The sequence below is a fragment of the Amblyomma mixtum genome, chromosome 3 (genome assembly GCF_055824585.1).
Source record: "Amblyomma mixtum isolate Tamu chromosome 3, ASM5582458v1, whole genome shotgun sequence".
Lineage (NCBI taxonomy): Eukaryota > Metazoa > Arthropoda > Arachnida > Ixodida > Ixodidae > Amblyomma > Amblyomma mixtum.
The window spans coordinates 400,232,544-400,258,438 of NC_143014.1; the positions used below are offsets into that span (position 1 = coordinate 400,232,544).

Sequence of the window (25,895 nt, forward strand, 5' to 3'; positions counted from 1 at the left end):
TGCTCTGTACGCAGAGGGAATTAGCAGAGATTGGGCCGGTGGTCCCTTTACGACCGACCCCCGCCGCCGTTTCCCTGCCTCGCAGGAGGCCTGGCTACGGTGCATTCTCTTGCTAAGTGGCCCCTCTCTTGGCAGCGGAAGCAGCGCACACCGCCGCGAGCTTGGTCGCGGGACAATGGCGCCTCTCCCTGCCTGGGTCCGCCCGCTGCACGACCAAAGGGTCGGCCGAGTCGGGTTTCCCCCTCCGCTGTGCGTTGGAGCGCTTGCCGCCCATCAGCATGCTGCTCGGAAAACGGTGCAGCGCAGGCTGCCCGTCTCCCGTACGAGTAGGGATCGAGAGCTCTGTCGCTCAACTCCCATGCCTCGTTTTGCCCGCTAACAGCTGCAAAGGCAGGTTGTGCGGGTGGTCGCCGGTTGGGTAAGGGCAAGGCCCCTCTCCATGCACAGCGTGGCTCAAGGGCCTCGCTTGCCGGCGGTGGCGGACGATAGGCGCGCGCGGCGAGAATGTCGCCTTGAATGCGCTTTGCCTCGGCGGCCAGCTCCTCCAAATCTCGGAATCGGCCGCCGCGCAGGTAAGCCGAAAAGGTCGGATGTGCCTGCCTGATCGTCCTTTCGACACGCTCCTCGTTCGAGGCTCTGGGCTCGGCGATTGAGAAAAGGTCTTCCATCGCACGAACATACTCTTGCAGCGACTCATCCGGAGCCTGAGTACGGAGCTCCAGCTCTCGCCGCATCCTACGCTCGTAGTCAGCGGGCAGGAATTCGCGCAGGAATGCTGCACGGAACTCCTCGAGAGTCGCTGCCCGGTGGCCGGAAAGCCGATGCCACCGAGCTGCCGTGTCAGTCAGCGCTGCGGGGATGATGTGTGCAAGCACCACCTGCTCAGTAAGACCCATAGTTCTCTGATAATGGGTGAGGGACTCAAGGAAATCCCGGGCACTGAGTAGGTCATCATACCCGCGGTATGTTGGCATGGGCAACTTGACCGCGGGGTGAGACAACTTCGGCGTGGCCAAAAGCGTCCCAACAGCCCCTGACAGCGACTGGATCATCTGGGCAGCACTGGCTAGCAGCGCCTGCGCTCCGGCCTCAGTGGAGGCTTGGGCGGGCTGCACGAACGAGGGAGGCAAGGCTCCTAGTTCGATGAGCGGCGCGGTTTCCGCAGGGAACCGGGCCAGCGCCTCGCCGTTCCCAGAGCAGAATTGACTGCTCGCGGGGCACGGCTGCTGCTGTTCGAAACTGCCGGTTGCGGCAGCGTGACACGAACTGCTTTCGCACTGGGTGGAAAGCGTGCACAGCTGAGGCATGTGACCAGCGGATGCACCGCAGGGTGCTTCCGATACAGCTCCGATGGGAGCCGCGTGGTCGACATTTTGGGTTGTGTCGCCGTAAACCCCAATGGGGGCCGCGGCCCAGCACGGTGTCTGGCTATTCGAAGGAACAGCAGCCAGCGGATAAAACGACGCTACAACTCCGTAGGGAGCCGACAGGTAGCTGCCGAGTGCCCCGCTGGGGGTAGACATGGTGCGCAAGCGTGATCGGCAAGGCGACCTGCTGGGCTAATATGTCATCAAAGGCGTAAGCGCCAATGACTTAGCACGTTGGGCGCCAGTTGTGGGTTTCTAAGTGGACACAGGCCACTACCCACCGCGGGTTCGAGCTTCGCGCGAGCCAAGGGCCCCGATCAGCCGTCACCACACACCACTGGGACACCGATGCGGCGCACTCAACCTCCGCTGGGAGGAGAGCGATTCGCCGCAAAGAAATAGGCCTCCAAGTTCACAAAGGAGACGTTTATTCACGTCGTCCTCCAGCTGATATACACACACTCAATAGTCACCCCGTCCCGGGGGCGCGCGAGGAGCAAGGCTCCGCTGCGCGCACAAAGCGACTCGAGTAATGCGCACCGCTAGCACGCCGCTGCAGGAGAATGTCCCCGCGGCAGTGCTGTGATCTCTCTCTCGTGTCGACCGTTGGGCCGGTTGCGAGAGAGAGTGGGCATTCAACGCAAGGTACGCCTGTCAGAGGTCGCTGGACCCCGCTGGACAGGCTCGAGCCGCTGCAGGTCAGAGGACACGTGCGGGCGAGCTCGAGTAAGCACTGGTCCGAACGGCAAAGGCCGGCACGGACAAACAGTAACGTACGCACCTTACGCTGTCTCGGAGGGATCTCTCTCTCCGGGCCCCGCTCGGACGGTCGCGCGGCGCGCGGCGCGCGGCTGTCCAAAGCGGGGTCCCGAATTCCCGCCAAAAGGCGCCAATGGCAAAGGCCCTTGGGGAGCCGGGGCGGAGCTGTGGCTAAATGACAGTGATTAGTCACCCAGCCGCCTCTCCACCGCCTGAGGCGGGAGCAAGGGAAAGAGGAGAAACAACGCGGGCGGCCGGCACAGCCGCGCAAAGGCGACGGCGGAAAGCCAGATTCCCACAAGTGTAATATTGTCACGTAGTTGTGATGGCTGCAGTTTGGCAGTCAGGTAGACAGCAAAACGGCTTCCAAAGAAACACTGTTGGGCTGTTTCACACCCACAAAGAACTGAACGACTCGGCAGCGGTGTAGCAACAAGCGTGCTTGGCGGTCGTCGAAGACAATGCCTGCCGCTTGTGGCCGTGCTGAATTTATAACTGACGACGAACTTTTGACAATGTGACAATATGGAGCAACCTCCCGTCACAATCTGAAGATTGGTGTAATTGCTGCTAACTGCAATGAATTTCATGGCCACAAGTTTGAAAAAAGTTAAACACACTGAAGAGCTACCTTAAAGTAATACAAAAATAAAAATACACTGAAACTACCTTCATGAACTGCACATCATACATCACTACCAGATCAATCTCTTTCCTTCTGGTTGGGCACTTCACACAAGTATGAAACATTATTAATACTAAAGAAAACACATTGCAGAGACACATCATCAAGGGAGTGCAAACAATTATTCTGATCAGCCGGTGGGTGCTGACACTGCATGATATGTAGGACATCAAATACAAGTGGTGAAACAAGAAGCCTTTGGGAGTGAAAATATATACAGCCTGCAATCTTATAAGTTCCAAGTACATAACAATATGAGCCGTCTACCATTTTAACAGAACAAGAGCTGGTCTTTTTTGGAGTCAAATAATCCGAACTGTGTATAATAATGCTGCCAATTTGTGCTCGAAAGTACCTAGACATCTGAGGAATGCAGCCAAAGTGTGAATTGAAAATCATTTTTAGCTGCTCGGGAAATGAAGGAACAGGGTGTGGCACACCTAGAGCACATGTCTGGTAGCTGTTTGTGTGCTAAGCGCCAATATTTTTCTTGGCAAAAGCCAAATGAGCTGGGAGCTCCAAATTTCTTTCTGAGCTTCGATAGCACTGCTGCATTATGCACCGTTCAGCGACCTGCATAGGCACCAGCTTGGCTGCTGACACAAGCCGCAGTGTACGGCCAATCCCATCTTCAAAAGGAACCGTGGACACACCCCATAATAGGCCAAACATGCGCGTAGCCTTAGAAAGGTGCAGCAGCTGGTGAACATTATATGTCATAGCTGCCTCACCATAGAGCCTCGCTGCTATCCCTAGTAGCACAGTATGTAACTGCAACGTTGCCACAACATTGCCAATGTTGTACTATGTTGCGCTAACATTCTTCAACATTAGAGAATGTTGCTGCAATGTTACCAAGCAACTTGCTGATAACGTTGCTCTGAAGTGGTCTTTTCACATTGCAGCAATATTGTCAAATGATGAATAAATGTTGAACCACATACGATGGCATTGCTATAACATTCATGCTATAGGTTAATCTGCCCTCTCTGGCTATTTCTGAAGCCCAAATAGAAAAGTCGGTACCAGATCACTTCCCCTCACCGTGAGAGTATTAATTTGTTTATTAATTTTTACTTCGATTGCAAGTTTGCATGTGGTGTGTATGCAAATGGTGACACTAAGGTAGAAAGATATATTTCTATCTGAAATATTTTTAAACAGCTGGAATTACTTCGTTTTTAATTAAACAGGCAGACAAAATTAAAACTGCCGAAGAAATTTAGTTCTGGTTTTACTGACGCCCTGCAGTCTAATGGTCCAAATCCAAACCGCGGCTACTCGCGGCCGCGCCGAGAGACAAATTCCAATCCTGCGGCGTTCGCTGGTCCGAGAACTCGCGTGTCAGCGGCAGTCATGGCAAGATTTTCACGTTTTTTGTTCTTCTAGTACAGTTTTTTGGCGGTCGTCGTGCCCGCACTGCTGTGTTTCGTTGTGGTTTCACTGGAATTCAGCTGAAACAACAAAGGCTTGCCCAGAGGATGACCTCAATGGTGAGTGATTTCTAGACTTGCATTGTTGTGCTGTGACCTGTGTTGGTTGGCACAAAGCCAGTAGTGTATATATGTTACCCATGCCCTGCGTGATAGTTTGATAAAGTGCTACATTCGTTGTATCATGAAGAGAATGAAGTGTTCGCTAATCGAGGTGTCATTTCGGCAACGACGCCGAAGAACAGCAGAGGCTGTTCACGACGAACTAGAAAACTGTTTTCGTCAAGGGTACCCACAATGGTGAGAGCCGGCTTTTGCGGGTACGCATCACGAAATGCTACCCTGTTTGGCAGTTGTCTGTCTTGATAATGGTCATGGCAGCAGATTGTGCGCAACAGGAGCAGAACAGTTTCAAGATGCCTTTTCATCGCATAATGTTATTTTATCCTCTTTATCAGCGCCGGTCGAGGACGCAGTTGAAAGCCGCAGTTCTCACTTGTCAGATTTTAGCACCGCTAGCAGCATCCCTGACATAGAAAGTGCAACGTAAGAGTTGTCGCGAATTTCTGACAATGAGGAGTTGGTGGGTTATGAAGATAGGATGACACCTGAGTCTGGTTCCGCTACTCAATGTCTAGAGCACGACTTGCGCGTGTGGGCAATTAATAGCCAATTGCCTGCTTCTCACCTGCATTCCCTGCTTAAAGTGCTGAAGCCATACCATCCAGAGTTACCCACGGATTCTAGAAAATTACTAAAGACGCAGAGGCATAGTGATCCAGCAGTGATGAGCGATGGTCATTACCACTACTTTGGAATTTTTCGTTCTCTGGAAGAACAAGTTGTGCATGTTCCTTAACGTCTGCACTTTGTGCGAGGGCATTACACCAGTTCTCATGCATTCTACTGGAAGATAGCATAGATCCAGCGACATTGTAAGCAAGGAACCAGAATTTATTCTTTCACTTAACACTGACGCTGCTGCATCATGCCAGTAGTGTAGTATTTTCCCTCTCATTCTTAATCAGATGTATACTCTTATAACCAACATTTATGGGACTGTGCAGCGATTTGCACCAAGGGTAAGAAAAGTGAAATATTCATTGGAATTCAATCATCCTTCATCATCATCAGCCGGACTATACTGGCAGCAGGGCGACAGCCTCTCCCATATTCCCCAAATTAGCCCTTTCCTGTGCTAGCTGCATCCACTCGACCCCTGCACCCATCATCAGTTTGTGATCTAGCTTATGTAGCCCACGAAGAATCGGCCGTTAGCAACTATGCCTTTCAAATTGTGCACAGCAGTGAGGCTGAAAAAGACTATAGGCTTTGCCTGCCCTCTTCGCTCAGTTTACTTTGTCGGCCACCTGCCATGGCACAATTGAGGGAAGACAAAGGGAGTGATGTGCAACCACCTCCAGCCGCGTCTTCATCTACAAACGCCCTTGTGGTCTTAAGCAATTGAATGGCCGTCCCCATGGCTGACACCAGTAGGTCCGCTTGTAAGGCAGGATTCAAGCCAGACAGCAGCACTGGCCATTGCTGTGAGATGCGGGAATGGGAATTTTTGTTTGTATATTATTTGCTTGCTTTTGAGGAATTTTAGTTGGCATGAATAGTCGATGTCTTTTTTGTAATGAATGCATTTTTAGCCACTTTCAGAACAATTTGTTGCTCAGGCTGTTAAAATATGCTCGCGCTGCCAGGGAAGGGCGGATTTTTTTCTCACTATTTTGGTTTGAGCCAAGTGACTGGACATAAGTTCTTTGTACAGAGCTGTCCAATGTCTGTGCTCATTGAGGATTGTAAAAGATTTGTTATTAGACGTGTGCCCACCAAGATGCTTATATTAGGAAATTTTTGGCTCTTTCTTTTTTTTGCAGGGATGCAGCTTTGCTTGTCACATCATGAATTAGAAGAGACCATCATTGTGAGCAGCTGGAGGCTACCAGAAGATAAGCATATTTTAGATGTGCTAAATTGTTCAGGCAAATGTTGAGAGTACTTTAAATTTGTAGTTTTCCAGTGCAACGGTGCATGACCAAAGAAGGGAAGAAGGATACTTGAAGAAAACAGCGCAGCAACAGGGACAAGAGAGAAGATGAGACAGGTGCTGACTAGCAACTGAAGGTTTATTGAAAAGGAATGCATAAAATATACTCTCTTCGCAACCAAGAGAGTGCATGAGCTGCGCAAACAACACTGATAACCTGTCAACTTCAGTCATGGTGGTCAGGATACAATAGTTCACAATCATTAACAAGGACGGATGGCCGTTCATGGCTGTGAACTATTGAATCTTGACCACCATGACTGAAGTTGATAGCTTATCAGTGTTGTTCGCGCAGCTCATGCACGCTCTTGGTTGTGAAGAGAGTATATTTTAAGTGTTCCTTTTCAATAAACCTTCAGTTGCTAGTCAGCACCTCTCCCATCTTCTTTCTTGTGCCTGTTGCTGCGCTGTTTTCTTCAACTTGCCGTTTTACTGAAGTTGGGAAGAAGGATAAAACACAGCACTCACTGACAACTGGTTATTTAACGGCGCAGACACTGCTTAAATGCCTTCAGACCAGCGGAGCAGGAAAAAAACAAACTTATCACACCTTTATCATCAAAACTATGAAAGAAACATCATTTCTGTGTTATATGATACAACTGAAGTATTGCTCGCACATTGTGAACCAGCTTTTTTAATATGATGCGTCTCTGTCCCTTCACAAGTGGCTTGCTTCTGCTAAGGATCTTCACACTTGAAAATCTCTGTACAATCACTGCAGTGCTTGACAAGTTTGGAACCTGTCCTTATTCTTTAGATCTCCTGCATGCAGTTTGCATTTACGGGCCTGTAGCATTTTGCCTCCATCGAAATGCAACCACCGCGGCCAGGATAGAACCCGTGTCTTAACAGGCCAGCAGCCGAGCACCATAACCACTGAACTGCCGTGGCGGCTCATGTATGTGTGTGTGTTCCGTAGGGCTGGAAAACTATGAACTTAAATCAGTGATGCTAACCAGGCCAACAACTAACTCTGCTGTTCATAATACCTCTGCTCCTTGTTTCTAAATGGCCAATTAGGTGGCACTGCTACTTTGTTTATTTGTTGCAATTTTGTGCACAAAATGAATGTCTTATATTTGGGAAACACAAAGTCCAGGTGGTGTATGTTTGCAAGGTGTGCTATTGTTGTGTAGATAGTTTACTGAAGTGTTTTGTATTTCTAACATGCCAGTTGAGAGGTGTGTGTGCATTTTCATGCTATGGTAATGTGCCTAGTAACTGTTTAAAACATTAGCTCTGGTTCTTGTTCCTGAGTAGCTCACATGTGTGCTGCTCATCCCTTTTTTCTTAGCTAAGCTACTTCATCAAATTGCATGTTGTAGGTGTCACCATGCATGTATATCTTAGAGCTTAAAGTAAGTGCTCTTGGAAGTCATCTTAAGGTGAATTCGCACGGTGGACTGAATTGCAAATCTTGAGGGTGAACTGTGCATTATGTGGCTTGACGTCACGAATTGACGCCAACCAACTGGTGTCTGCAGATGGAAAGAGGAGGGCGTTTTTTTTCTATTAGGACAAGATCTGCTGTTTTCATCTCATGTGTGAATGCTTTCAGCATGCGGACACTGCCTTTACTTGAGGTGATGCTAGAGATCTTTTTGCGACCTCATCCGTTGTGTGAATATACCGTACCTTTGATGTGCATTTTGGTGTAAGGACATGAACTCTAACTATACCTAATTCACAGAACTGGCCCCAGCAATGACATCCATCAATGGGGCTAGTGGCAGTGGGCCAGACGAGTTTGGTGAGCGAACCTTCTTGTGATGCATGCCATTTTTTATTTTTCATAATCAAATTGGCCTAAGAAAATGTTCACTGCAAACAAAGGATTTGTCTAATGAGCGCCTGATAACCCTGTCCTGTGCCACTTGAGGACGCCTTATCCCCTGAAACTTCTACTCTCATCCTTCCACCATCTCTGCTGTGCCCCTAACTTTGACTGTATGTGCTACATTGACCTTTCTTGAAATTGGTTACATACCCTTCCCAGGCCCCATTTCTTTCTGTACTTTTTATCTCTACTTTGTGTCGCTCTCCTACTCTACTGTGTGATTACATCTATACCTTTCGATAGCTTGCCGTCCTGCCTTCAGTTGCATTTCAAGCCTTTTCATTAACCTTCATGTTTCTTTCCCATAGTTATCTAATAATTAAAAGCTTTTTAATTGATTGACATCCCCTTTCTTGTGAATTAACAAAATATATTAGCATTATTCTGGTCGTCTGGTACATTCAAAGTTGTTAGGCATTGTACCGTGTACAGGTTGAAAAGTTTTCTGGCACAGTGTTCCTGCTGTCCTTCAGCAGATGCGCAGTTAATTGAACCTGACGTCTTTTTTTTTTTCTTTTTGCATTGCCTATGAGGCTTGCTGTACTGTCCCTTTCATTTTTGGCAGGATATGCGATTTTTCTGAACTGCTCTCGCTCCGCAGTGTTCTGCTGTGTCTTTAAGGCTCGTTTATGGGGGTTCAACGTCCCAAAGCAACTCGAGCTATGAGGGACGTGGTAGTGGAGGGCTCCGGAAATTTCGACCAGCTGAGGTTCTTTAACGTGCACTGACATCGCACAGCACACGGGCCCCTGGAACTTCGCCTCCATCGAAATTCCATTGCCGCAGCTGGATCGAACTCTCGTCATTTGGGTCAGCAGCCAAGCGTTATAACCACTGAGCCACGGCGGCCACGGTTGTCACTTGTCACTTAGCCCTCATTATTTCACCAGTTATCTTTTTAGCCATCAGTGTTAGTGTAGTTTGAAAGGGTGTGCGCTAAAAAAGACGTACACAGGGAAAAGATAGAGACGACAGGAAAGAAGCGCAACTTCCAACTTTAATGACAACAAAAGAAGCCAGGCGCACATATATATCCGCTGATAAACAGATATGAGCTGTGTGATGGAGCGTGACCCCATCAACCAAACATAAGACAGCGCAAAAAATGCATATCTAAGTGACATTAAAAGAAACCCAAGAAAGTGAACATATCAAACACCTGCCGAGGTAAGGTAAAAAAGTGGGATTCGTATCGGCTGACAACAATGCATAACAACATGGGAAAACAGAGCTGTATGAAAGATGACACTGAAAAAGAGGATAACACCATAAAAAAGGCTAACAACATGACGAAATTTTTAACAAAGAACAAGTGAAAGATGGAGATAAAAACCGTGTAAAGGGTGGTAAATAAAGGCACATTGGAACATCTAAAAGGACACTAAAACATAGAGAGGCGAACGGGTTAATAGTCTAGATGTACCCATCCAGAAAGGCAAGTTCATTTCTAGACAGGTTAATGGCAGGCGTGCTAACGCACTTGTCTTTCCTGAGGTGAATAAAAAAGGCCTCAATTACTTCTCTTTCTGTCTTGTCCTGAGCCTTAGCTAGAAACTTGGTTTCATTAAACTTGGGGTAGCAGTTCTGGCAACTGCTGCAGTGTAACGGAAGGTTACCTCCAGACCTGTTCTTCATGGTGACGTTGTGCCTGCGGGCGCGCTCATTGAAACATTTCCCGGTTTGACCCACATACACTTTGCCGCACGTCAAGGGAATCTCGTACACAACATTGGCAGTGCATTGTGTGTACACGGTTTGATGCTTGATATTACAGGCCTTCTTAACACGCTTCCTGGTCACCATCGGACATAATTTCGCCAGTTTGCAAGTAGCCGAAAAAACCAGCCTAACCCCGTGACGAGACGCAACTTTCTTTAAATTGTGTGAAAGACCATGCACGTAAGGTATAACCTGCACAGGTTTCCGTTCTGTTTGATGTTTAGCATGCTCCGAGTTTTTAATTTTTTGCAAAAGGTTTTCAGACATGTTCGTGACCAGATTTGCAGGGTAACCTGCAGCAGAAATTCGGTCGATCTGGCACTGGAAACTTTCACCTATCTTGTGGCCGCAGGATTTTTCTAATGCAGATTTCATGCAAAGAGATACTATGCCAAGCTTTACCAGCTTGGAGTGGGCACTATCATAGGGCAAAAGTGACTTCTTTGAGTGCGGCTGATAAGACCAACACACATGATCATTTGTAAAAATAAGCTGTAAGTCAAGAAACTGGAGTCGATCATGATCTGCTCGTTCATGCGTGAATTTTAGACCCCTCGATGAAGAACAGAAGGTAGTGAGAATTTGGACTACAAGTGTATCAGCAGCACAGTATGAAGGTGCGTTAAGAAGGACATGATAATCGTCGACGTATCTGAAAATACGTGTTCTCCCTGTGTCCTTCAAGCTAGCTTCAAGGCGCCGGTCAAATGACGCCAGAAAAATTCCGCATAAGACCGGTGCGACTGAGGAACCTATACAAATTCCGGCTTTTTGCAAGTAAAACTCATCCTGGAAGCAAATAACAGTGGAATCCAAATAAAACAATAGTAGGTCCAGAAATTTTTCAGTTGTGACACCGGCAGAATTTTGAAACCTGACTTCGCCAAATTCTTCCAAATGTTCACGAACAGCATCCAACAACCCGTCGTGAGGCACAGAGTAAAATAAGTCCTCAACGTCAATTGAAAAACCAGTTGTGGCCGATACCTTGCCTCCCTCCAGTACCTGCACCACTTCCTTTGAGCTTCGAACGCGGTAAGGGTAAGCGCCAGCTATTCTGTCCAGTTGGCACCGAAGGAAGTCACCCACAACTTTTTGCCACGTATCCCTTTCAGACACAATGGCACGTAGTGGACAAGCAGGCTTATGCGTTTTACCTGAAAAGAATATTTCGAGGCATCCGGTCTCAGCTCCTTTGACCGCCTCGGAGCATGCTAAACATCAAACAGAACGGCAACCTGTGCAGGTTATACCTTACCTGCATGGTCTTTCACACAATTTAAAGAAAGTTGCGTCTCGTCACGGGGTTAGGCTAGTTTTTTCGGCTACTTGCAAACTGGCGAAATTATGTCCGATGGTGACCAGGAAGCGTGTTAAGAAGGCCTGTAATATCAAGCATCAAACCGTGTACACACAATGCACTGCCAATGTTGTGTACGAGATTCCCTTGACGTGCGGCAAAGTGTATGTGGGTCAAACCGGGAAATGTTTCAATGAGCGCGCCCGCAGGCACAACGTCACCATGAAGAACAGGTCTGGAGGTAACCTTCCGTTACACTGCAGCAGTTGCCAGAACTGCCACCCCAAGTTTAATGAAACCAAGTTTCTAGCTAAGGCTCAGGACAAGACAGAAAGAGAAGTAATCGAGGCCTTTTTTATTCACCTCAGGAAAGACAAGTGCGTTAGCACGCCTTCCATTAACCTGTCTAGAAATGAACTTGCCTTTCTGGATGGGTACATCTAGACTATTAACCCGTTCGCCTCTCTATGTTTTATTGTCCTTTTAGATGTTCCAATGTGCCTTTATTTACCACCCTTTACACGGTTTTTATCTCCATCTTTCACTTGTTCTTTGTTAAAAATTTCGTCATGTTGTTAGCCTTTTTTATGGTGTTATCCTCTTTTTCAGTGTCGTCTTTCATACAGCTCTGTTTTCCCATGTTGTTATGCATTGTTGTCAGCCGATACGAATCCCACTTTTTTACCTTACCTCGGCAGGTGTTTGATATGTTCACTTTCTTGGGTTTCTTTTAATGTCACTTAGATATGCATTTTTTGCGCTGTCTTATGTTTGGTTGATGGGGTCACGCTCCATCACGCAGCTCATATCTGTTTATCAGCGGATATATATGTGCGCCTGGCTTCTTTTGTCGTCATTAAAGTTGGAAGTTGCGCTTCTCTCCTGTCGTCTCTATCTTTTTCCTGTGTACGTCTTTTTTAGCGCACACCCTTTCAAATATGAATATGTACCAACTAGCCCGTCAAAAAGCTTTACTACTGTTAGTGTAGCAGCCGATCAACTCTTCACTGAGATGTGTTTCTCATAGTATTAATGTTTCTACAAGTTTTAATACAGCATAACCCTGCTGATGTACTCCTCACGGGACTAAAAAAAATTGGCTGTGGCTTAGCTCAGCTATGCCAGACATACGTAGCGAGAGGTAATGGACCTTCAGAGGCTAGGCGAACTCGTCGAGCTGCATCTTCACGGCGTCGCTTATTCAGACGTTCTGCACGTTCTTCCTCGGTATCGTCGCCTTTGCCTTGTTTCGTTCCAACAGCTAAGCTTGGTTTGTTTCAGCCTCTCCGACTCGCTCTCCATCTCTGGCCACAACAGCTTCAACGAACCGCCCTCTTATACAGGCCGCTGCTCATTCATTCATAAATCTTTAATCACAAGGATGACCTGAGGCCCAAGGGGGAAGTGGGTTGGTTAGGTGAAGGTGAGGGTGTAGGTCTCTGACATGAAGTCTAGCAGGGCACTGAGCTTGCGCTTGGCGTCGGTACTGGGGGCCGTCCAGTCATCGTATGTCTGGATGTGGTAGGCAGAGGTGTAGCAGGCGCAGAGGCTCGCAGTGCCAGGACAGGTCCAGATCAGGTGGTGCAAATCAACAGAGTCAGCAGGGCAATCGGGGCAGCCGATCCTGGTTCGGTGCCATCGACTCGGGATGTCCGGGGTGTACGCTGCACCGGCTCGCACCTTGTGAGCGAGAACTTGGGCCGGGCGAGAAAGTCCAGAAGGAATGGATGGAGTAATGTCTGGGACAAAGTCCCACGACAAACCCCTCTGCTCTTGTTAAAGGCGTGTGATGATAGAGTCAGGTATTATGAGCGGCATGGGAGAACGATAAGGGTGGTCCGAGTTGGTCGGCTCACGTTAAGGCAATGCCGACGGTCTTCCTCTAGCTGCGCGCCAGCAGCCTCGTGGGCAGTCCTGTTCCCGGTCCGTTGTGCGTGATTTCTGGGTGTCCAGTGAATGCATACGTAGACCTGGGAGGTCTCTTGCTGTGCCTACTGCTATCTCTGGCTCTCCTCCTCCTCTGACGTTGCACCAGATGGCGCGGCTCCATCTGGCAACGGTTGCTAGGCAGCGGCGCAAGAAGCGGTGTGACCACGGTGTGACCACCGCCGCAGTGAAAATGCTACTTTGCGACCAATAGCTCTTGCTACAAAAAAAAAATGCAAGAGCGAGGAAACATTAGAGGCAGGAAGTAGGACAAATTTAAAAATGACAGGAATGAAGAACTAAACACATTTATTGCAGTGCTGGCACTTGAAAAAATCATGCAGCATTGTCTGCTGCATTTTCTTACGTCCGGTGAGGACTACTCATTTCTCCAGAATTTACGGGGCTATGTGGCTGTTGCGATCATTGCAAACATACTTTCTGAGAATGTCTAATGCCGCTACAGCCAACATAATGGTTGGTTCCAGCGGAGGCTAGCCCTCGTCCTCTTTGTTGCCACTGCTGTGTGCATCCAGAAGTCACAAAAGATGTGATGAGGTGCGGAAGGACAAAATCAATCGCGCCAGCCACACTAACACTAGCAGCACAATTACAAAGAAACAAGGATAGGTGAAGAAAAAATTAGCTGTGGTTTAGCTCTGATTAAACATGGCGAGAAGCGGTAGCTTCATGTGGCTGCGCTTTGCAAAGCTTTGTTTGTTTCTAGTTTCTCGGCTTGTTGAAAGATTGTTGTTTCTTTGGACTTTGCCGCACGTAGCTACGTGAAACTACTGCTTCTCACCAGGTTTAACCGAAGCTAAACCACAGCTGATTTTTTCCTATACCCGTGGTGTTAGATTTTCTGCGTGTGGAGCGCTAATCTTCCTCTTTGTATTCTTCGTCTTCCTCTTGTTATTCCTCTTCAAACTCCTCTCGAAATCGCCTGTCACTGATCAATCATGAATCGCTCGAATCACAAATTACCATGATATTGCATGAGCGGCTGTGTAACCTAGCAGTTAGTATACAAGAAGCACATATACAGGGTGTCCCAGCTAAAAGTAACGAAGCTTGTAAAAAAAGAGGATGATCCCTAGCCGAGTGAGACCAACTGAGGGTTGTTGCCAGTCGCGTGTCCTAGTCTGTAGTATTTTTTTTATTATGCAAACATGATTAATTAGCAGAGACTAATTAGCTAACTTTTTAATTATTGCCTACAGGAAGAAAGTGTCAATGCAGAAGTTGTAGATCCCTTTGAAAAATAACCGTTTGCCGTGTTTGCAGCCAAGTACCACTGATACAGCTTCTTTTATTTGACTTAAAAGAAAGCCCGCTAAATACAAAAAGAGCCACGTGATAGGGAAGCAGTTTCAGCGCTCCCAGACGACCAGCCAAGCAAAGACATTCGCTTATCTTTGCAACGTTGTCCCGAACGGGGTTCGGCGTTTTGTGATGGTTGCGAGATATACGTAATTAACTCTCGCATCGGCGCTAGGGCGACCGTTTCTTCAGCGCGTGACGGTGCAAGTTAGCGGCACGGCCACATTCCTATCACTCGAGGCGAGGTTACGCGTGAAAAAGCGCTCCATGCGAGCCGCGCTTCACTTCGTTGAAGAGCAGCACCCGCTCACTTTCCATGACGCATAAGCAGTTCCTGGTGCATATCTCGCCACCTCCTCAAGACGCCAAAAGCTGTACGGGACAGCGTTGCAAACATAAGCGGATGTCGTTGCTTGATCGCTCGTTTGGGAGCGCTGTAACTGCTTCCCTATCACGTGGTTCTTTTTGTATTTCGCGGGCTTTCTTTTAAGTCAGATAAAAGAAGTTGTATCAGTGGTACTTAGCTGCAAACAAGGCAAACGATTATTTTTCTATGGGATCTACAACTCCTGCATTGACAATTTCTTCCTGAAAGCAATAATTAAAAAGTTAGCTAATTAGTCTTTGCTAATTAATCACGTTTGCATAATAAAAAAATACTGCAGACTAGGACACGCGACTATCAACAACCCTCAGTTGGTCTCACTCGGCTAGGGATCATCCTCTTTTTAACAAGCTTGGTTACTTTTAGCTGGGACACCCTGTATATCTCCAGTTTTATTGAATTGTCACACCGTGGGTCTGAAGCTTAGTGGTTAGCGCACCTGGCTCTCGCCCAATGGACCTGAGTTTGAATCCCACTGATTGTGAGGTTTATTTGTTTGTTTATTTTATTTGTGGCAGACTTGAAGGTCATGTTGCGTACATGGCGATCTCAGCCGTGCACCTGTAGCAGTGAAGCTACTGCTTCAAAAAAGTGCAACCACTGTGGATGATGATGGCACAGCCTGTCTGAATGCCGTCTGCCTAACACAGTGGTGCTAGACATGCCAGGCCAAGTAAAGCCGCTTTAGAAGTAAACATATGACTGCCACTGTTTCTCATTTAGGCTGGCATGGGGTGTTATTTCACAAGTATAACTGTGTAGGAATGTGGCCGAAGTTACAATGCAACGAACAGCAGGGTTTATAATGCATGGAACCCTATCATCATCATGCCAGATCTAGACCACTACAATGTGTAGCAGCCAGGAAAATGCAGCACCCATCAACTCAGCAGCGAGGTTCTACTGTGCAAAGCTTTCACTGTTACCTTGAGAGCAAAATACTTAATTTTTTTCATTTACTTGATAGCCCACAATGTCAAACTGAACTCAGTTTGCTTTTGCTTATATGTGCTGCTGAGGTGCATTGATATTTGTGTACTTCCTTTTCTTGTCAAAAAAGTATGCTCAGCCGAGGAGATGGAGAGCGCCGCGGACTGCCAGCTCCAGCTGCCTGGTGGGCAGGACACTGTGATAGGTTCTGCTAGGGATGATGGAAAGGTGATTGTTCGTGTTCTTAAGTCATATAGTGTATCAAATACCATAGTAGAGTGAGTGAATGATTCTTAATTAAATTGGGGCTGGTACATAGTGAAATGGGTACAGTTTAGAGGATGATGCTAGCTTACAGTAGAAACTTATACTAGTCCCAGTAAGTGTGCCGAAAAGGGTAGTGTGCAAAGCATAGATGTGTGGTTTCAGACAATATCATGTAAGGCACAGGTCAGCATTTCTAATTTGTCATTTTTGTACTTCATTACCTGACGATGCCATAATGGGTCTGCAGTTATTCTTGTCCTGAGGAAATTCTTAGTACACAAATAATTTTTGATCATGAGGAGGCTGCCTTGTTCTGTCAGGTATGCCTAGTTGTTGGTATGTGAAATTTATTCTCATTTCTGAAGTTTGTTTGAATTGGGGCAGAGAACATTATTTCAACTTTTGGCGGTATTTGACTCGGAATGAAGAGAAGCTAGAACTGTCAGAAGATTGTGCTATATATTTCATGTTGCACGCAAGCAATTTCTTTTTTTTCGAATTATAAGGCTAGAAATAAAAAATCTACTGATTTTGGACACTGCTCGCTGTAAAAGAGTGCATTCATGCCTACATAATTTTTATGTTTTTCAGCTGTTTGTTTTAAGTTATGAAATATTTAAAATCCCTTGATTCATTGCTGTTAATGTGTACAAATGCGAAATTCTCCACGTTTGCTGCAGGTCTATGCAGGCAGTGGGCTCTGGATGGAGCCTGGTGCCTGGCAGATGCTCCTGAGAGCACCAACAGACTCAATGTTCTGCCGCGGTGCTACTCAGGTGTATTGGACACCTGATGAGCTGAAGAGCCGCAGCGTGACTGGCGTGCTTTCAAATAAGTGCCGGTCTCTTGGCAGAACAGAGGCGAAACCGGCACTTACACCGGAAAAAGTCTTCTCTGAAAGGTGCTAGTGCTTTTTTTTTCTTTGCTTTGAGTAACACCTAGGCAATCAAACTTTGCTTCAGCCAAATACAGTCGCGCTCACTTACAGAAAGCGTGATAGTCATGGAGATCCTGTTCATTGTATCCGAGGTTTGTAACAACTGCAATGTCCTTATTGCATCCAAAACTGCAAAGTCGGGCAAAAGTGACGTTTAGTTTTTGCAAGGTGTGTTATGCCCATACGTTTCTTCATGCAGGCTCTATCACAGCACTTTCAGAGATCTCCACACTGTTTGTGTGGCTCTCGCTAAGATCCGTTCTGCCAGTAACCTGATTTATCTATTTGGTTGTGAAATTAGCGTTCTCAACGACTGGTGGCAAGTCATTGTGCACGTTCTCCGATCTTGCTGCGACAAAGATAGTGCAATTGACATATCTGCACAGAATGTATAAATAGCATTGCCCGTTGTTTCGAGTAATCTCTGTCTTTGGTTTTCATGCAAGCATCTCAGTGCATCCAACAACACACAGCAGACGCGGAGTGGGTAGGCCCATGTGTCGTCAGCAATCAGAGGTTGCCAGACAAGCAGTCAGTTCGCAAAGGAAACGAAAATCGTTTTAAAGATATCTGCCGCACGGAATCAACTGAAAGTTTTGGGTATTGTAATTTAATGTGTTGGGAATTAAATGCTACAACAAGGGTATGCACGAAAGTAGGCTTCATGGCCCCTTTAATGGCGAACATTCGTTTCTGTGTTTTTACAATGAGAGTGGTAATTCTGAATCTCACTTTTGCATTTATCATGTATCTAGTTGTGTTCAAATGTGGCCTATTTTGTGTTCTATTGCGCAGCTCTGTTTCATATCTACATGGGAGACATACCAAAGGAGCTTGCAGAGAAGAGACTGAAAGCCGTGCGCATGCACCTCTCACAGAAGCTGGGGGACGTGCAACGAAAAATTGGAGGTCATGATGTATAAATTTATTTTGCCACTTACCTATGCCGAAGCCGTCAGGCGTCCCCGCCCAGAAACGTTCGTTTCGTACCAGCATCCACCGCAGTCGACACCATTTCGTCCTGCCTGGCCACCACCGCAACGTTTCCGTCCATGGCGGACACCGGACAACCTACCCATTTGTTATGTCTGCGGCATTCCTGGCCATGTGATGCGTCCCTGCCGCCGCCAAGTGTTGTCCCCTGCTGCCAATACTGACCCTCGAGGTTACGCCTACGCCCCTCCCCAGCCTTTTCACCGCACTTCGCCTTCTGAGACCACTGCTTCCTCCGATCTCAGGCCGTCTATTCGCCGCCGTGCTCCATCTCCGCGTCGTCGCTCGGTTTCCCCGATGCGCCGTCGTCCCTCTTCCCCTTCGGAAAACTAGTGCCCGCAGTTCCGGAGGCAAGAACTGCTTGCTCGTCACCAAGCTCAAGACCTCGACTTTCTCCGACAAATTTGATCGCGGTTTCTGTGGAGGGCACCGATGCTTTCGCGCTTGTTGACACCAGTGCTGCTGTATCTGTACTAAGTGAGAAATTGTGCCGCCAGTTACGAAAAGTGATGACTGCGCTATATGGTTTTATGCTTCGCGCCGCTAATTCGCAACTTATTGCGCCTTTGGGGTCATGTACAGCCCGAGTTACTATTCAGGACGTTCTGTATATTGTTGAATTCATCGTCTTCCCATGGCCGTCTCACGACGTCATCTTAGGCTGGGACTTTCTCTCCCAACATGACGTTGTCATCGACTGCGCTCGTTCCGAAGTCGCCCTTCTTCCCTTCGGCGACGACTCTGTGAACACTTCCACTAACTTGTGCTCCAAGCTGACTGTGGCTGATGACGTCATGATCCCGCCGTGCTCTGCTGTGCTCGCCTCTGTTCATTGCGACTCTGGATCCAACGGCCCTGTCATCTTCATCCCGTCCGACTCCTCTGCTTCTCGCCACTGTCTACCCCTGCCATTCGCCGTGCTTGCCGTCTCAGCCGGCTGCAGCGCCTTGCCCCTGACGAATCCATTCCTGTGCCCCTCCACTCTTCTTCGTGGTGAATGCTTGGGATGTGTCCAGCCTTTCGCTTCCGTCGTCGCCTGGGACCCTTCTGAGGACGACTCCTGCCGCCTGCAAGTGTCTTCACTTACTTCCTCCTCACCGTCTCCTGATCCCGTTCCCGAGGCCGTCTTTGTGGGCTCAATCGACACAAATCTTTCGCCACCGGAGAAGACCCAGCTTGCGGCCCTGCTAGATACGTTTCGGTCATCGTTTGACTTCTCTCACCACCGTTTTGGTCGCACTTCAGCTGTTACCCATCGGATCGACACTGGCGCCCATTCGCCGTTGCGCCAACGCCCATATCGCGTCTCGGCCACCGAACGCCAGGTTATCGACACCCATATGCTGCAGCGTGGCGTCATACAACCATCACACAGTCCTTGGGCTTCCCCCGTCGTCCTTGTCACCAAGAAAGACGGCTCTATCCGCTTTTGCGTTGACTACTGGCGCCTCAACAAAATCACCCGAAAAGACGTCTCTCCGCTACCCCGCACCTCCACCAAGATGTAACGGCCTTTATTGACAGTTGTGAAGGCCGGTTAGAGCGGGCAAGGACAGGTCCGGTCCCGGAACAGTTCACGCTCTCGTCTCGCGCCGCGCGTCGGCTCTGCTGCTTCAGCTGCCGATCGTCGTCTTCTCATCTCGCGCCTCGCCTCGGTTCTGCTGCTCTGACTGCTGATCATCTTCCTCTTTACAGGTTTCTATTTTATAATAAAGCTTTCGTTTGCCCTAAATCTGGTTGTCAGTATATATATCGTAGGGCATTACAGACCCTTTTGGCCAGCTTAATTGGAAAATATTATTAGTAGCAGGCGCTGCCTTTTTGCAACAGCTTGCGATGCACTAATGGAAGAAGCTATGTTATCATGCGCAATGTGCAGCACACATTTCTGAGTGATGAAAAAACTTATCTATGGTGCGCCATTAGGACTGGCGTCCCTCATTAGGCCTAACACTATCCCGATACCTGCAAGCAGGATCTGTGCCAACAGGCCGACGCCATTAGAACCAACAGGTCTGACACCGACAGGTCCATCACCATCAGGTCAATCACCATCAGGTCCATCACCAACAGGCCCGACAGGCCATCACCAACAGGCCCGACAGGCCCATCACCAACAGGCCCAACAAGCCCAAATTACGGGTTCCTTCAGCCTTCAGACCGATAGGCTGAAGGAATTTTTGACTGGGGTGTCTACGTGCACACAATGCATGCTTTTACGCGAGCGTAAAAACACACGTCTCGGCCCTAGTCTTCTCCGATTTCGAGCGAAACGGGGACGAACGCCAAGCGGTAGAAGGAAAAATCAAGTTCGGAATATGTTTTCATCGTGTGTAAACATGAGCACGCGTTCTTGTGAGGAAAAAAATTACCGACGATTACGTTACTTCCTAATGCGAAATTTGAGCGCAGCAAATAAGCTGTTTCACCTTTTCGATAGATTGAGGCAAAGAAATTGAGCAACACATGTATGCGCTATCACAGAATTTTTTTTTATTTTTCACATGTATTCGCAATTTCGGCTCGGGCGGTGCACATATACAGATCCGCCGCCACCGATCTGGCTCTCTGATTGCCACCGCACAGGGGTTGCATTGGAGGAGGAGCGAAGAAAGGAACTAAGTTCGAGCCGGCGCTTTGACAACCGGAGACTCGCAGGAAGAGGGGGGAGGGGGGCGGCGTGTACACCCAGTGGCAAACGATGGGGGCAGAAGCGCGCGCAGCAAGCGGACAACACGATAAAGGGAGGAGGGAAGAGACAGCAGCGACTGACTGATGCCGCTGACGCCGATAGCGCTGGGGGGATGAAAGGGGGGCGGAGCTGGTTACGAGGCCGACGCCGACGACGACGCGAAACCCAGGAACGGACGCCAAAGAGCTGCGCTCTAAAACATGCTGCCCTCGTCCTGCATGCTACAAAAATACGAACTGAGCACATCTAAAGAAAACGCGGGATACTTACGGGTTAAGCCGAATAGTCTTCCAATTTCTTCCCATGTGCAGTACTTTTTAGTTCGCTTTTTAAATTCGGGGTGGTGTTTGTCATACAAAAATTTGTACTCGCGCACAGCGTTGATGAGCAGCTCTGCGGAGTACTCCATCTTTTGAGTGACCACGCTGGTGTGACGCCGATTTTGATCTTGCCGCCGGGAATGAACAACCGGATGTAGGTGACGCTTTCGTCAACTTCCGAAGCGCCGCTGATTGGTTGAGCGGTTTGCGACTCGCAGTCGCGAAGCTGAAAAATGAGCAGCGAGCGACTGGCCCGCGACTGTCGCATTTCGACCAGGGCGACCGTTTGCGACTGTCGCTTTTCGACCGAAACAGTCGCGCGACCTCTGCGACTCGCAAATGTGAACGGGCCTTAAAACACCAACTCCACAACAAAAAGATTGATACAGCGGCATAAATAATACATTTATAAATACCAAGAAAATTAGCAGACTAAAAGATGTCACACCACGCAGACATGACTAAGTTTTCAGCACACAATACTTGAAAAGATCTTTAAAGAAAGAATATATAATGTCATCATTTACAAGAGCAGAAATCCTGGCATTTACAAATAAAACATCCAAACCTGGTACACAGCTGGGAACAAGATGTCCTTTTGGATCCTGTCATATGTGCGCTTTGAAAATCACAAGATGCCAACATTCTCCAGGAGCCGCAGGTACTGCGTTGGGCTGCATCCTGTGAACAAAATGGCAGCGGCCAGAAGCACGATGCCATATCCAATGCGCCTCTGCGTTGGCTGGCTGTACCACTTTGTTCTGCGCATATTTGGGCATGTCGTCGTCACCACAAGAGAGCCAATGACCTGAAAAAACACACACAGCATGATTAAACAATTAATGATAGAGGAAGATTGACTGAGAAAAGATTACTTCAACTGCTGCAATGTATAAGTGAGACTCAGTAACACACCTTCAGTGAAGATTTTGCTGGGTGATTGATGGCACTGCCTGCAGAGATTAGTGAGTTGCAGCAAGCGGTCCTCGTAAACAATGACCTTGCGAGGTGGTGATGGTTCAACGGAAGATCTGTAAGCAGTTTAGTCTTGTAATGTACACTATGAAACAATATGCTCAAAAAGCTTAAAGAACGACCAGCTTCAAGTACTACTACAAAAATATTTGCCTCTTGATGTTATGCACAGGTTCCACTGAATAAAATTTGGCCATTAACGAAGATACCTACATGCTGCTGAGGGATTGTGCGCATGCTTAGGCCTGACTTATTATTACACTTACGCTGCTGAGATGTCCAAACTTGGTTGGTAAGTGCTGTCATGAGGATTGTCATTGAATGTTGCCGACAAATCATCCTAGTTTGGTGACGAACACCTCGGAGCTGTGTCCTCTTGCAGCAAAATAATAGCAACTGTGAAGTCAGTCTGAGATTCCGCAATTGGGAGGAGAATTAAGAGCAATGTGCAGTTTCAAACAATAAAAAGTAATTGGCCAGAAAGATAGAGTTGTACCACAGATGAGTAGTGCGAGTGTCTAATACCAGAGATGCATTATATTGGCGTACCTCGACTGTTCAGTGCAAAGAAGTGTGCATACTTGTAGCTTTACACCGCAGGTGCATATGATTTCTCTTTCTTCACACACAGTACAGTTGTTTCCAACTGCTGGGCAAAACATTGAACTTTTATTGCTGAGGCTGCTCCATGGAAGATCACCTGAATAACTAGCTCGCTTACAGCTACCTTAAAACAAACATATCTGGCTTGCCAGCAGTAAACCAGCTGGGCGCTTCTGTCAGATAAGAGTGCTGATCAACATGCAGTTGACATGAACTATTAAAGAACTCCAAAGAAAACCTCACACTAGTGTGCTTGCTGGTTTGGTTTATTGCGTTCAATGTCCCAAAGCAACTCAGGCTATGAGGGACGCCGTAGTGAAGGGGCTTCGGAAATCTCGACCACTTGGGGTTCTGAAAACTGGGCACACATGACATCGCACAGTACACGGGCCTCAGAATTGCGCATCCATTGAAGTGCGACTGCTGCGGTCCGGTTCGAACCAGTGTCTTTCGGGTCAGCAGCCGAGCACCATAACAACTAAGCTGCCAATGTGGCTTCTAGTGTGCTTGCAATTACTATATCTTTAGTACTCTTTCCAAGAACACAGTTAGAAAATAACACACAGTGGCACGAGGGACTCGTTATAACCACATGCCGCCGGTGGGATCCGATCCCACCGGCGGCATGTGGTTGTTATTTCTTCTGCTTTTGTAATCAATTACTTTAAGCGATAACATATTCAGTAATATTCTAAATCGAACAACAGCACAAAATAAATATATAAATAAATAAATAAATAAATAAAAGTTAAAATCCCCTGTGTCCCTTGGTTTCTGTGGCTGTTGGCTTCTCACATATTTATAACGAGTCCCTCATTCCTCTTCCCTTGTTTGCTTAATTGCTTAGCGAGGGCCTCGGTTCTGGCAGTCTTGACGCCATAGGAAGCATAAGAGGGTTCTCACACAGCTTCCACCCTCGCCGTTCGATGACGTTCTACGTCACATCAGCGGTAACTCAGGACGTGCTACGTCCGCCGCTTAAGAACGTGGGTGGCGCTGGTGAACACTCCCAAGTTCAGGTTATTTGTAAACATAAATACCCCCGAAAGCAGAAGATCTGACAGCCGTCGCCGTACCTCAGGCGGTAGAGCACCGGACGCGTAATTCGGAGGTCGTGGGTTCGGATCCCACCGGCGGCATGTGGTTGTTTTTTCTTCTGTTTTTCTAATCAATTACTTTAAGCGATAACATATTCAGTAATATTCTAAATCAAACAACAGCACAAAATAAATAAATAAACAAAAATTAAAAATCCCCTGTGTCCCTTGGTTTCTGTGGCTGTTGGCTTCTCACATACAGTGGCACAGTAATGTATAATTAGTGGGGCTGTCACGGGGATCAACAGCACCAAGTACTCACAAAATCGTAATCCATGCATTACAACATGCTTTTTCCATATTTTGGAAAAAGAAACAAGTACTCCTTTGCACACATACCAGTTTCCTGTGTTGCAAGCCCGGTTTGCACACCAACACTTCTCGTTTTAGGCTTGAACGCCACCTGCGAAGATTTCCATGCCACTAGGGCTGTGCACTGAACCTCTGTATTAGACTTCGTAGGTGCAGGTTTTTCTGGCACTGTGAGAAGTGGTGCTGCTTGGCCATGGATAAGTGCTAAAACCAAAAGAAAATGTAACAAAATGTGCAACGATACCAATGAAAAGGCTTCTAAGTATACAAACAGGCATTTATACAAATAGGCCATGACAAACTTATGCTTGAAAGTCATACAGGTTGTTTGTCAAGTGCTTCACAAGATTTGTTATGCACAAAGAAACAATGGGTGGATCAATGGTTTCCGAGCGCCTTCACTAAAACAGGATGGTGGTTGATGCCACTATAGAATTAAAAAAAGATACAATCTGTGGAACTTTTGTTTCATGTAAAAATCTCACTATTTTTTAAGCTATCTCAAATCTGAATCCTGATCTTGTATCGTTAGGTCACTGCACTACTTTTAAGCCGACAATCTTCCAACTGTCTCTGGATAGTGTTGACGATAGATGTTTCACATTACAGTACTGATTGTGAAATTATTTCCGTACCCTGCATATCGTTTGAAACAGTAGGGCAAAGCATCCTGAATTATCATGGAATGATTATTTCCCAACTTTCGTTTTCTGTTTCCTACGCAAGCCAACAGTCTTCCTTTCGGCCTCTGTTTAAAGTTCTTTACTTCCGTTTGAATGGACCACAAAGTAGTTTTCTATTCCTTTGCTTCCATTTTGAGTCAAAGCTCTTTTTATACCAATACCTGAGCACCTTAAGTGACATTGTTTTCACCTATTTCCTACACCAATCCACACAAAAGTTTAATCTGTGCTTCTGATCTTGTACCTGTCATTTTAAGTTTCACTGTGAGCACATAATGCGGTATTCCAACAGCACTATGGTTTATTTCTGGAAACTTGTGCAAAACTGCTTAAGTGCCTGTCTTGCTAAGTTAGAAGTCAACACAGAACGCAACTGCAGGCGTGGCAATTGGTGTGCTTCAAATACAACGAGCACAAACTTCCTAACTATATGGAGGAGTGCGTTGCACTGAAATAATGTCCAACCCTGCACTCTGGTAGTGAACACGTAGTCGTTGAATGGCACAAGATGACAGTAGCGCTACACGACTGATAGGCATCCAAGTACGCCATGCCGCTACCAACAGTGCTCCATGCCGTCCCTCTGTTGTGCTGTACCAGACTGGACAAGGCAGAGGTTGCTTGGGTGTCTGGCTCATTTCTTTTTCCCTTAGGCACAAGATCTGGCACCATTCTCTCTATCAAAGTTCCTCTCAGTCGTTCATACGTGTTGCACCCACTTACACGTGATGCAGATTAAGCATAGAGTAGCTAAGTATGAATGGGTACCATGTCAGGAACAATTCCTGCTGCATGAATGCATTGCACTTCTAAGCTCCTTATCACCTGCTACCTCTATTACCGAGATACGCTGCGGAGAGAGAGGGAGAAGAAATATTTTGATATTCTGCTTCGACGGCGGTCCATTTTAATCAACCGTAGCGCTTGCGGCGGCGTGCCGCGCCCACCATAATAGCGGGAGCCGGTGGTCGGGCGCAGAGGTAGGAACAGTGAGGCGATATTCATACGAAGCTCTAGTGAAGTCACGGCGTCCACACCAGGTTTCAGAACCTTTACTTCGCGCCCTTTTTTGTAATTTTGCTGGGCTACTATAATATTTAGATAAGCAGCCAAACAAAGCATCAATCTCCGGCACCATGAGAAAGCTCAACAAAACCAGACCATCGAAGAACGCCAACCTGTGCTCGAAGACGACAAGCCTGGACCCTCGTCCACCTCCTTCATACCCGCGTACTTCATACCCGCGAGTCAGGAAGCTCATTGAAACCATAACGACGCACTGCGCAAAACGTTTTG

At 47.4% G+C, this 25,895-nt stretch overlaps 1 protein-coding gene and 2 pseudogenes across 2 annotated transcripts; 1 reads left to right on the top strand and 2 right to left on the bottom strand.

Annotated features, from left to right (window-relative positions):
• Positions 1-21,018, bottom strand: part of LOC149357354 (uncharacterized) — a 34,769-nt pseudogene extending 13,751 nt beyond the window's left edge.
• The window catches only part of LOC149357353 (uncharacterized), a 60,746-nt pseudogene that overhangs the window by 24,497 nt on the left and 10,354 nt on the right, over positions 1-25,895 (bottom strand).
• LOC149357355 (uncharacterized) lies at positions 4,140-18,448 on the top strand. Of its 2 annotated transcripts, XM_089584549.1 has the most exons (6): positions 4,140-4,304; positions 6,131-6,177; positions 7,994-8,053; positions 15,851-15,948; positions 16,668-16,888; positions 17,720-18,448. In XM_089584549.1, the coding sequence occupies exons 3-6, from the start codon at positions 8,008-8,010 to the stop codon at positions 17,838-17,840; spliced, it is 486 nt and encodes a 161-aa protein (XP_089440675.1). In that variant the 5' UTR covers positions 4,140-4,304; positions 6,131-6,177; positions 7,994-8,007; the 3' UTR covers positions 17,841-18,448. The 2 variants fall into 2 exon arrangements, with proteins under 2 accessions (XP_089440675.1, XP_089440676.1); XM_089584550.1 differs by lacking the exons at positions 4,140-4,304; positions 6,131-6,177 and adding an exon at positions 7,829-7,886.

Bases quoted from the DNA above. Each gene is read 5' to 3' on its own strand.
- LOC149357355 (XM_089584549.1), top strand. From the start codon at position 8,008: ATGACATCCATCAATGGGGCTAGTGGCAGTGGGCCAGACGAGTTTG. The intron at 8,054-15,850 runs GTGAGCGAACCT...TTGTCAAAAAAG, and splicing joins CAGTGGGCCAGACGAGTTTG to TATGCTCAGCCGAGGAGATG. The intron at 15,949-16,667 runs GTGATTGTTCGT...CGTTTGCTGCAG, and splicing joins CTGCTAGGGATGATGGAAAG to GTCTATGCAGGCAGTGGGCT.